This window comes from Phodopus roborovskii, unplaced genomic scaffold, assembly GCF_943737965.1.
Source record: "Phodopus roborovskii unplaced genomic scaffold, PHOROB, whole genome shotgun sequence".
Lineage (NCBI taxonomy): Eukaryota > Metazoa > Chordata > Mammalia > Rodentia > Cricetidae > Phodopus > Phodopus roborovskii.
This window is the reverse complement of record NW_026126409.1, coordinates 11,846,314-11,858,837: the sequence shown is the minus strand read 5'-3', so window position 1 is coordinate 11,858,837 and position 12,524 is coordinate 11,846,314. Positions and strand designations below refer to the sequence as shown.

The window sequence follows — 12,524 nt, the reverse complement described above, 5'->3', positions numbered from 1 at the left end:
GGTGTCCATCTGGTCACAGTGGTAGTGTTTAGCATAATGCCTGTAAAATGAAGGGAACTCCCTGGCGATTTCTGGGTGGTGAGAGGGCTTTAAAGACCTTCTAACAGAAATTTAAAGTTCTGTTAGACTGTCTAGGGAGATGTGTTTTCTCGAGTATACCACGCGTAGCAGTGCTTGGCAGGTGGAGTTACGAGTACTGAAGATTCATGGTATGCTGATCCTGAGGTTGTGGCTGCTGCTTCCTTTTTGTCAGGACAACCATGGAGGAGGGGGGTAGTGTCACTTGTAATCAAGGGATATGAAAGCCTTTGCCCTTGGCAGCTGTCCCATAGAGAACTCACATGCCACCTTCTCAACCACATTATCCTACCCAGTGCCCTGTCCTCAGCCTGCAGACCTGTGCTCCCCACACAGCTACAGTGGACTTGGAAGAAATAGATGAGAATAAGAAGGAGCAGTGGGGTAGGTAGGGACAGTTAGAGTGTGGCTGCTGTGACCCAGGTGTACTTGTTGATGACATACATACTTAATTTCAGTGATAGTTTTAAAAATAATTCCAGTATGAGTAGTTCATGCTGCTTACAAATAGGTTAAAAGTTGGTGGTTAGATAGATGGATAGATAGATGATAGATAGATAGATGATAGGTAGATAAATGGATATATAGATGGATAGATAGATGATTGATAGATGACAGATAGATTGGTAGATGATTGATGGATGGATAGATAGATAATATATAGATGATAGGTAGATGATAGATGATCGATAGATGATAGATAGATAGATAGATGATAGATAGATAGATAGATAGATAGATAGATAGATAGATAGATAGATGCAGTGAAGTCAACCACAGAGGAGGGAGGGCTGTGCCTCTGTCAGGGTGGACTTCAAGGAGTGAGATGAAGGTAGCCCTTAAGGACAACGAAGGTCTCCTGAGAAGATTCAATGAGTCTGGCGTACTTGCTAGGAAAGTTTACCCCGTCCATGTCAAGGTGGACAGAGGAGAAAGAAAACAGGAAGCCATGGCTCATAGTGGTTCTTAGCTGCTTCACAGTAACAGAACCACAGGTAGAAATGGGCAGAGTGCCTTGTGAGCTTTGAAGGTCACTGTTAACTTGATGGGTGGTGGCAGCAGTCTTGCCCACAGCCAAGAAGGATGTGCCCAGGCTACACTCAGTGTGGCGCCTCTGAGTACTGACTGTCCCCTCGGCATCCTGGGTTTCTGGGTGTTGCACTTCCTCCTAGCCCTCGTTTTTGGCCAACACCCTAAGTTTATTGTGACATTTGTTCAGAAGACTTTCTGAGCCATGATCTCCATTTCTGATGGTGTTAGGAAGGTCACCTTTGCCGTAAGCTGGTATTTATTACCTTACCCCTGTCGTGGGATTACTCCCTGTCTGGTGGTCATAGGGAAGCTTGTCTTCAGAGACCTCAGAGGGGATACTGCAGGAACCCTGCCCCTCTCAGAAAGTCCATGCCTTTCTGTCTCAAATTTCTCTTGCTTCTTGAGCTCACTTATATTCACACCTCCGTAGAGTCGGAATATGTGGTCTGGGAACAAATGTATGACACACAGTTAATCAGTCATGTAACTCATTTTACATGGACAGTGTTCCTTACTGTCTTTTAAAAATAATTTTGCAGGCACGTTGGAAGTTACCGAAGCAGCTCTTGTGAGAGACATTCTCTACGTGTTTCAGGGCATTGATGGCAAATATATCAAAATGAGCAACACTGAAAACTGTTACAAAGTGGAAGGAAAGGTATGGTGAGAACCACGCCTGCCATGTTCAAAGAGTCAGATACCGAGCTTCTTACTGACTGGCATTACTGGGGCTTGGCAGATGTGGCACCAAACGAGTAGTACAGCTGGATTTGGCTTCTTGCCTTGCCTATTTGTGGCTGATGTGATCTGTCATGGGCCTTCTTTGGCAGTATTTGCTTTTCCTCATGAGTCCACTGAGGGTAGAGGCCAGTGTGGTGTCCTGTCCTGGACAAGAGTCATCGCTCCCAGTGTTTCTGAGGATTGTCAAGGTCCCTAATGGGCACGTGTCCCAGTATGAGATTCCACAGGGTGACACAGCAGGAGCCTGGTGTCCCCTCACTCGGTTCTCTGCTGCCATGCTTTCTTCCCCTTGGTGGTCTAGTTGCTTATAAATTCCCTGTGCTGGGTGGTTAGGGTCAGATGATGAGAGCAGGCACCTGGGACTGATAATGCGCTCCTGTGTTCTCCTGAGTTCTCTTGAGTTTGACTTCTGCTGTGTCTGCTTTTCAGGCAAACATAAGTAAACCTTTGAGGGACATGTCAGTCCGGCTTGCTGAGCTGGGATGGTTACATAACAAAATCAGAAAGTACACCGACCAGAGGAGTCTGGACCGCTCTTTTGGACTTGTAGGTCAGGTATGTTCATCGTTGTTAGTCTACTGAAGGTTTGAGTGTGAAAATCATGGGCAGGCTCTTCTTGAGGAAAGTGTCTGTGGTGACTGACGATGCTGTCAGTCAGGCTGCACTGAGAATAGAGACCCTGGGAGCTGCTGGGGTGGCAGATGGAGGTCAGAGGAAAGAGCTTGGGAGGAGTAGGGACTTGGAAGTGGGAGAGCTGCTGCCTTCCCTGCCACCTTGGAGGATAAGGACAGGCCCTGGGAATATGACCAGATCTTCAGAAGCCCCACATTTTTAGTGATACAGCTGTGGAAGTGGGGACGTGCTGCTATCACTGATTGGATGTCCATGGCCGGGCCACTGATGGAGCAGCATGTCACTTGAAGCAGCCACTTTTCCCCCTGATTACCGGATCTTGGGAACAGCAGATATAAAATTGAGGGTGGGAGTTCTTCCAAAGCCCCAGTCTCCTGAAGAGGTTTAGTGGTGTGTGCCTTTGCTCTCGGGTGCATTCTTAGGCAGTAGTGCTGCCAGTGATAGCTACAGAAATTTACTGAGGGTCACATAGGCGGTATTGGAGTTTGGCTGGTAGCCAGGAGCATATCAGGGCAGCATGGCTGGTAGCCAGAATCATGGCAGGGGTGGTGTGGCTGGTGGTCTGGAGTGTACAGGCAAGTATGGCTGGTGGTCAGGAGTGTGATGTTGAAGTGGGATCTCAGAGATGAAATGTGGGTTCACATTTGACAGTCTATCACTGCACAGATTTTGTCCATTCTCCTAGTTCCTTTCTGTAATAGGAAGGTGGGGAAAGAATGCATAGTTAGCTGCTGGTTCCGAGCTCATGAGTTTCCTCTTGTACTTTGGCCTACTGTCCAGAGAATTGGCCAGCTGGCCATTGCCCTTCTTCCTTTCTGAGGGCTGATGTTAAAAGCCAGCCTAGCTGGGGCCAGAGCCTTTACTTACTTCACCCAGGCATTCTGTCTGCCATGACAGTACAATACCTTCTTTCTGGCTGAGTGGAACTCATTGGCCATGTTTCCGTGTTGTAGCCGTTGTGGATAATGCTGCAGCAATGGACACAGCACAGCTCTTCCCTCAGCGTACTGACTCTGTGGCCTTTGGACATAGGCCTTGTGGTGGGCTGCTGGCATCTGGAAGTTCTGCTTTTTAGTTATTTGAGAAATTTCTGCATAGCTGATGCAGCACCCCCTCCCCCCAGCAGTGTGCTGGCCTCCCACTCCTCATTCCCTAATAAAGGATGATCACACCTGCCCTCCAGCAGTGTGCCAGATTCCCCTCCTCCTCATCCCCTGATAATGGCTGCTCTTCCTGGAGTCAGGCTGTTTCTCAGGTTTTGATCTGGATTTCCCTGACGATTAGTGGTGTTGAATGTTTTTTCCGTGTACCCATTGTCTGTGTCTTTTGAGGAATGTCCAATTCTATACTTTAAAAATCAGACTTTTGAGGGTTTTTCACTTTTATACATTCTGGTATTGATGGCTTGTCAGATGTGTGTCTTACTTTATCACTATTGTAGTGTCATAAGAATGTTACAGTATTTAAATCCTGTTCTCTTATCTAAAATTAGCAGGGTGGTATTCATTCATTGATTCTGCAGAAGCAGAAGTGTATTACCCAAGCTCACCCTGAAGTGCTCTGATGGGGGCAGGCAGGTGCATGTAATTCCTGTGCTGGAGACTTTCCATCTTGTTTCCCCGCTGTTGAAGTTAAGAAGTTATGCTGGCCGAATCAGACTTGTTGAGTGCTGTTGTTGGGGTGATCTGCATCCCTGTTGAGGTGTCTCAGTGCTTGTTGTCCTGGGTAGTTCCTGTGCACACTTTCTCCGAGGCCTCAGCAGAGCCCATCTTATACTCCAGATGAAGCAGAATTCTGCAGAAGGAGATACTGGCTCCCAGTACAGTGCTTAGTGCTGCTTCTCTCTAGCAAGCTCAGGCAGCCCAGCCCAGGTAGCCCCTCACTCTCCCTGGCTGTTAGAGATGACTGCGCTCATGGAACCCTGCCATATGGATGTTTGGATGTGGAGCCACCTGTAATTTGAGCTGTGTAGTCTGCAGGTTTTCATTCTCTATGGCATACTGCAACTTGGGCTCTTGATCAGTTGATAAACTATTTATTTTGTATTTTTTAACCATACATAAATTTGTGGTTCTGCTCTCTTGGAGGCTGGGGTGGCAGTTTTGTAGATTGTAATGATGGGCCTGAACAAATTCCACATTGCTGTCTCTGTGAACATTGGGGAAACTTTTAGATTAAAATGTGCATTTTATGTTCTCTTTTGTGTGGTAAAATAAGCCCATATTTTATGACTTTGTGCATTTCATTAAAGTATGTGGGAATCCATGGAGCTGCATATTTATTTAAAGGGGACTGGGTTTAGCCTTTGCTGGTGTGTTTGTGGTAGCTTGTCCTGCAAAGCAGACTTTGGGCTGTGTGTTCTGTTTTTAGCTTTGGGTTCATGCCAAGAGGTTATCATTGGACTGTAGGCCAGTGGGGCTCTTCTTGACTACTTCTGAGAGTGTGCATTCAGTTCAGGCTGGAGATGCAGAGAGGTGTTCAGTGCACTGGGAAGGGCACTAAGACATGTCAGAAGTGGGGCTGCTACAAGTTCCCAATCTTAGAAGAGCATTCAAGGAAATTACTGTAACTGAAACTTAGAAAGACCCCCGTCTTAAAGGGCCACCCTCTAAAGACACCACACTTTCAGTTTCATGAAAACCTGCCTGCCACATCTCCATTTCACTCATGCAAGGTTTGTGCTTTTTGTTATTGAAATAGACGCTGCAGGTCCAGGGTTTCAGTTCCTCAGAGCTCCATGGGAAGGTGTCTCCTCTCAGAGTGAGCCATTGTGTGTGCATGATCATGCTTTAACTGTGCTTTATTCTCCTCACACAGAGCTTTACTGCTGCCTTGCATCAGGAGCTCAAAGAATACTACAGGCTCCTCTCTGTGCTGCACTCCCAGGTAAGTGTGCGTCCTTTGTAATCCTTCAAGTTCTCAAGAGTTAGGAAATCGATACTGTGGAGTGGATTCTGTTACTTCATACATATACAAGAGTAACCACTTCCATAATACAAGATTTGTTCACTGCATTCTAGAGTCAAATAATTGCTCATTTCAGGGTCCTGTCTATCATATGAAGTCTTAATTGTATGTAGCCTGGAAGTGCTATAGTTTTACAAAGGGACCGTTGTCTTTATTGTTAGAATAGGTATGGCCTTGTTTTCACTTTGTGTAGGTTAAGGGCTGATGGGATGTACTCGGTTACTGCTATTTAACCTTTCCCTGTTGTCTTTTAGCTCCAGCTGGAGGACGATCAGGGTGTGAATTTTGGACTAGAGAGTAGCCTCACACTGCGACGCCTCCTGGTTTGGACATATGACCCCAAAATAAGACTAAAGACCCTCGCTGCGCTGGTAGATTACTGCCAAGGTCTTCGGAGTTCTCTATTCTGTGCCTCTAGACATACTTTAGTGCAAGACTTGTTTGTGGGAGGGGCCTGCAAGTCTGCTCTGCTTGAGGCTATGCTCCATGAGCACAGATAATAGATACAGGCTCACAGGAAAGCTGCCTGGTACCTGTGTGCTTACTAGCTTGAGGTGCTGCCACTTTGATGAAACTGAGAAGGAGGCGCATCTGGTGATGAGAGGCAGCTCTGTGGGCTGCATGCCAGGGCCTGCCTGTGCTCCTGCCTGCACGCTTGCTTACCTCGAGCCTTCTCTGCTTCCTCATGCTCTGGGCTGTCTGCTGCTGCTGTCACCCACCAAGTTGCCCAGGACCTGAGTCCAAGTTCACCACAAACTGTCCATGGGTAGCCTTCCTCACTTCCTGGTAATTCTGTGAGTCAGTGAGAAGTGGACACAACAAACCACTCCTCCATCCTTCGTCATAGCAGACCTCTGGTCCTGGTCATCGTCCCTTGTCCCTTGTCCCTCGTCCCTCTGGGTTCTTCACCTTCAGCAGGCAGTCAGCCTCTGAAGTTCCTCAGCTGTCCTGCATCAGTCTTGTCCATCCTGTTTGGTCTTTGGCAGATGTTGCTGTAAGAATTGCTCTTGGGTTCCCAGGTGTCTGGTCATCAGCCCCTCCGCTTGCACACCCGAGTGGTCTGTGTAAGACCAAAGGCCATGTAAAAGCCCCAGCTTCTGATACAGCACTGACAACTGTGCCCACATTGCTGGAGGCCATTCTGCCACCTGTGCGCCTTCCACGGGGTCCTGCTGGGTAGTGTCAGCCACTGGCAGGGGCTTGGGCCTTGTGTGCCACACCCCAAGTGTGCGTGCCACACCCCCACATCTTTTCATTATTGGTTCTTAGACTCTTTGCGTTTCATGGATATTTAGGTGTATACTAAATTGCAGTGTGAAATGTGAATCTCAGGTGTCTAGACTGGGCAGCTGGTCACTCTTGGTCACTTTTACAACTGAAAAACTCCTGGGCCGACTCCTTCTCTAGTGAGTACACAGGCAGAAACTAAATCTTGATGCCTGGGCCACTGCATTGCATGCTGCTGTTGTTGCTGAACATAAGGAGCCCTTACTGACTGAGGGAAGCAGATAGATGCACTCTTGTCTCTGCTACTTTCTGTCTTTGGTTAGTGCTATATGATTGGCTTGTGCCATAAATTCAAATTTGGGTGTTTATTTCTGTGTGTGTGTGTTTTTTTTTCCCTCACTCCCTTAGGACGGAAAGGGGGTGAGCTGGCCTCTGCTGTTCATGCGTACACAAAGACGGGAGACCCCTACATGAAGTCCCTGGTGCAGCACATTCTGAGCCTGGTGTCTCACCCTGTGCTGAGCTTCCTCTACCGGTGGATATATGACGGGGAGCTGGAGGACACTTACCATGAAGTGAGCACCAAGACTGGGCTATCATTTCCTCTGAACAGGACTGTGTGTGCCCCTCAGTTGAAGCCATTCACAGTTGGCACTGTCCTTTGTGATCTGCACAGATAGATGGTTTAGTGGAAAGCTGTTCTCCCAGTCTCAGAGCTGGAAGCTCAGCAAGGTGGATATGCATGTCTAGGCTCACTAGCTGACTGACCAGGGTACGGCCTGGTCTCCGTGGGGCCCAGGGACACAGCTTATGGTAGCTATCTCTTAAAGTGGTCATTGTATAAGCTTGGTCAGCTGTGGTGTTGATGATTTGAATGAAGCTAATTCATTTGTACTTACTTTCCTTTCGAAATACAAGTAGTTGTGGTGTGATGCAACATGCAGATCCATGCAGCAAACACCAGAGGACTTTGCAGTTGTTGGAGAACAGGGCTAGGGAGATCACACTCAAAAGTGTTGTTGGTAGCACTAAGAAATGGAAAGACAGAAGCCCGATAAAAGTATCATGTGTTAATTAACATATGCTAAGAGGTTAAAACATGCATAGATGCCATGCCAAATACAGCATTCATCATGAAAACCCCAATGTTTGCCATAGAAGTGGGTGTAGGAGAGGTATTTCTTGGGGCAGGGGAGGTTGAATCCAGGCCACATGCTTGCTAGGCAAATGTCCCCCCCACTAACCTATATCCCTGGGCTTCTTTCTGAATTTCTGAAATGTGCAGTACAGACACTGATCTACTGTGGTGTAGCACGGTATACACTGGGGGTTGTCTTCTGCAGGTGCCTGGCAGCTGGGGATGTGAGCAAGACTTTAAAGTTTGAGTGTTTGTGTGTATGTACATGTGTGCATGAATGCGTGTGTGTTTGTGAGCCGGAAGTTAGTCTCACGTATTGTTCTTCAGTTGACTTCGACCTTCCCTCTAGCATGCCCCAGGAGTCGGCCTGTCTCTGTTTCCAGTACTCAGTTTATAAGTGTGTGCCTCTACCCCCAGATTTTGTTTGTTTGTTTTTAATGGTATTGTTATTTATCTACTTTTTTCATAAAATACAGTGATTATGGCCCCCTCCCTCAACTCCTCCCAGGTCCTTTATTATTATTTTCTAGATGCCCATTTTTTTCTAATGAGAGAGAAAAGGGTGAGGATGTGGGTGGGAGGGAATATGCACAAGACTGTAAGGTAAAGAAAAAGAAGGAAACTTGTCTTGTTTTAAATTTTGTGTGGTGTGTGTGTGTGTGTGTGTGTGTTTTTAAGGACGGTGCGCCTAGAGTCTAGGAGAGGGCTTTGGCTCCCCTGGAGCTGGGGTTACAGGAAGTTGTGAGCCACCCAGTATGGGTGGTGAGAGTCAAACTTTTGTCCTCTGCCATTGGTATACCTGCTCTCTTCAGCCCCTTGTCCCCAACCTTGGCTTTGTTGTTTTACTTCACCCATTGAACCATCTCTCTGGCCCAGGTTTATAAGTTACTGAGTATCTTTGTCTATTGAGTATAGTAGAATTGTTTTAACTTGTCGCTCAACAAACATAACCTCAGTTCTTGTCCCATGATAAAGGTTTTATTTTTTTCATGTTTTTCTTTTGACTTAATTTAAAATTTCTAGAAAAGTCTCATGAGTTCTGTAAGCATCCCCTGGGTGCTTCCCCAGGGTAACCTGAGATGTAGCATGTTACTGCATTGGCTCATCTGTCTTTGCACACCTCCTCACACTGAAGATTTTACAGTTTAATGATAGTGTATAACCCCCAAATTTACACTGGGCACATGCAAGTCCAAGGTCCCTACTTGTTTGTCTGATAGTTCCTTTGCCCAGGTGACCCTCTGACCCTGGTGCTCTATTTGCCTTGTCCCTTTTGTTGTGCGTGATGACTGACGGGCCACAGTTCCCTCTGAGGCTAGGTGCAGCGTCGTTGTCCCTGCATTCACTGAGCTGTGACTGCAGCTCGATCACTGCACTCAGCGCTCCCTCTCTCCTAGATCTGCATGAAGTTTGGGCCTGGCCAGGTCATTCTGTGTGCTGAGTATAGGTCCCTGATGCCTTTCATCGTGTGGTGAACTTTATAGTTTTCATTTAAGTTTTAAGTCACTTTTGGGAAGATTATTTTTAACTTCAAATAATAGGTTTACCATACAAAGTCAGTAACTTAGAGAATTACATAATAAAAATTTGAGGCTTTTGCCTCTTTAGTCCCTGCATGGGCTAATTCTTCCTCAGCATGGCCAAAGTGAGTTATAATTCAATTGTGAAATTGGATTTCTTCAAGTACTGACTTAGTGGCTGTGTGTGAGCCATTGATTTCATGTAGTTTATGGACTATCTACAGAGGGAAGGCCATGTCCAGTCATCATATGGGTTGCAGATCCTGGCAAAGAGAAACTGGAAAGGAGTCAAGTAGAATGTGAGCTGAAAAATGCCTGACTGTTGTGGTCAGTGTTGATAGTCAGCCTGAGCGGCCTGAGAAGTGTCGGCTGAATGAAGCACAGCTACCTGGGTATGTTTGGGAAGAAGGGCCCAGCCAGGACTAGTTAGTAGGGTGTGAGCAGCAGCACCCCAGAGGTGGGCTGGGGGCCCAGACTTGACAAAAGAAAGCCAGTGAGGGTGACATTCACTGCTCTGCATGTTGCCCGTCACTGCGTACGTAACATCTGAACCATGACCAGGAAAACCCTGCCTTTCTTAAGCTGTGTTATCGTCACAGCAGCAAACAGTCTAAGATAGCTCTACATTAGACTTGAGCAGAGAGAAGAGACACATTCACTGGCTGAAAATGAGATGAGGCTGGCCAGTTAACAGACAGGAAGGGAAAAGACAGCTTGAGCCTGTGCTGTGTTTAGTTGATGAGCAGGTCCATAGAGGCATGTTATAATAGAACTGCTGGGAGCCAGAGAAGAAACAGTCTACACAGCAGCCTGCAAGGAGCTTAGCAGCTGCCTTTCTACGGGACGGCCAGAAGGTGGCGGGCTCGTGCAGTAAGGTCATGGGGACTATGTAGCCAGTGAAAGTCTCATGCAGAAATGGAGAAAGGAGAGATGCCTCTTAAGTGACCCAGGAGAGTTCCCAGATTGCAGAATTGCCTAGGCTGAGTCACGAGGGAGCCAGAATGTGCTCGGACCTCCAGCGGGTCAGTGGGTCTGTCAGTGATGGAGAAAATACCCAGGGAAAGGCCTGATGAGATGCTTATTGAGTGAGTTCGCTACAGATTCATACCAGGCCTTCTCGAACTTCAGGAAGTGCAGTAGGAAGGAACGCGAAGTCTGTTTTATGAGGTCACTGTAGCACCACACAAGACAAATACTTGACTACATCTCTTAGGACTATACATGTGGAAAGCCTCCACTAAATACCAGGAAGCAACATTCAAGAGCATATTGAAAATTCTGTCTGGTAAATCAAGGGGATTTATCCCATTAACACAGGTGTGAGCCATAATCTACCAGTTTACCAACTACGGTAAGAGTATGGGAACACAGTGTACTCTGTTGGTGCTAGAGAATCATTGGTGACATTCAGCACAATTTGGTGATAAATACTGAGGCCTTGACCAGAAAGGACCCTTTTTTTTTTTTGGTGGGGGGGGTGGCGGCAGTGACAGCTAATGCTGTGACTGTTGAGAGGCCATCCACCTTCTCCCTGGATGAGAACCAAGACAAGGTAGCCACCATTGCCACCTCTACTCGGCACCTGCCGCATGCTAGCAGGAAAGGAATGAAGAAGAATCTAGTCGGGTAGGAAAAAAAAGGAAGAAATAAACTTACCCCATTGCAGATGACATGTTCTTAGCATGCAAGGAAGCTGGAAAGGGGGCACACCCATGTCTGATTAATCAGTGACAAAATCACCTGTGTTTCTCTATACTCAGTAAATGCTGCAAACGGGAAATAAAACAGCTCCATTCATATCAAGCACATAGAATACTTAGGGATAAATTTAGCCAAGGAGGCTCCCATCTGGTGCCCTTTGAGAATTTGCCTGGTCCCTGACCTTTGTGACCCAAGGAGGCTGGCTGAATTGTGCCCCCTTTGAAAGTGCTATGAGCTCCTGAGCACTAAGCTGGAATCCTGGTTGCTGTAGCAGCCACGTTGGTGTGGGAACTTCTGTGGTCTGAGCTGATATGTATGATTCCTAGGAACTAAGCTGTATGGTTAAGAAAATCTCCCCTTTGCTCTTGATTTTGCGGTAGGAGTGCACATTTTGTCTAGCAGTTAATGAGAAATCAGGGTACAATGAACATTTTATTATTTTTTTTTCCTAGATTTGTTCTGTGTTTGACATAATGGTAGAAATTAAAGGACCTTGAAGGAAAAATACATCAATATAATGAAGGCTTATTGCAATTATATTCTGACCTTGGTTCTTTCTTCTGCCACCATATATGTCTCACAGAGCTCATTCTGTTCTAAAGATGAGCATACCCTTTGTGCTCACTACTAGCTGCTCGTAGAGTGTGCACGCTCCTGTGCCTAGATGAAGCAGTGTGTTCATGACTTCCAAAGATGACTGAATTGTCTGGGAGGGTTTTTTTTTATGGTTTAAATTAAAATTTCTTATTGTTCACACTGATAGAAACCCAGCTGCACTCCAGCTATCGGGATAAATTGATGTGCTGTCTATAAAAACTAGCTCTTGTGTTTAAGTGAATAACGGAGAAATACAATTTATATGCAATTAATCTAATCTGTTGAATGGCAAGCCAAAGGGCAGTCATAGCCTGGAGATGGTAACCGGAGAGATGCTCATGGTGAGTTTGTGTTTTCTTGTTTCTGTGAGGGTTAATTCAATAAGTGTTACATGGTAACCTCATCAGAGTAGAGTGCATATTCCCCCAGTAAAGAGGTGTAAGAGAGATTAGTTAGTTGGAAACAGATGATCTTTTCCCTGAGGTCACAAGCACGCCACCATCCATAACTTGGCCTACAAAACTTGGCCTACATCACTGATGGTTCTACAGCTTGTCAGTGAAGATTTCTACAGAAGAGAAACTGTTCTGAGAGAATGATGCTATGTAAAATATTCCAAATAACAGAAAGCTTAGCTGATATCAATTACTTATTTTTCTGATTTATACATTATTTGTGCAGGGAAAGTTATCATTTTGTTAGCAATCTGCTCATGAGTGGTAATATTTGTGTTTATTCAGTTTCAGCTGGACTGTGTATCGTGGCATAATTTTTTCTTAGAAGTAGATAATGAGTATCACTTTCTGACATTAAATTATTCTTCACCAAGTTCTTAAAATGTTCTTTGAAATCCTGACTAGCAGTTTTTCCTGGAAAGATTTAGTGCTCTT

General features: G+C 46.0%; 1 protein-coding gene across 1 annotated transcript in view; it reads left to right on the top strand.

Moving 5' to 3' along the window:
• Tubgcp3 (tubulin gamma complex associated protein 3) overlaps nucleotides 1-12,524 on the top strand; it is a 54,062-nt gene that overhangs the window by 15,816 nt on the left and 25,722 nt on the right. Inside the window, exons 7-11 of the mRNA XM_051181999.1 lie at nucleotides 1,650-1,768; nucleotides 2,281-2,406; nucleotides 5,302-5,370; nucleotides 5,706-5,838; nucleotides 7,087-7,253. Of these exons, the coding sequence (XP_051037956.1) occupies nucleotides 1,650-1,768; nucleotides 2,281-2,406; nucleotides 5,302-5,370; nucleotides 5,706-5,838; nucleotides 7,087-7,253 (614 nt within the window). The remainder of the gene's footprint in view (nucleotides 1-1,649; nucleotides 1,769-2,280; nucleotides 2,407-5,301; nucleotides 5,371-5,705; nucleotides 5,839-7,086; nucleotides 7,254-12,524) is intronic.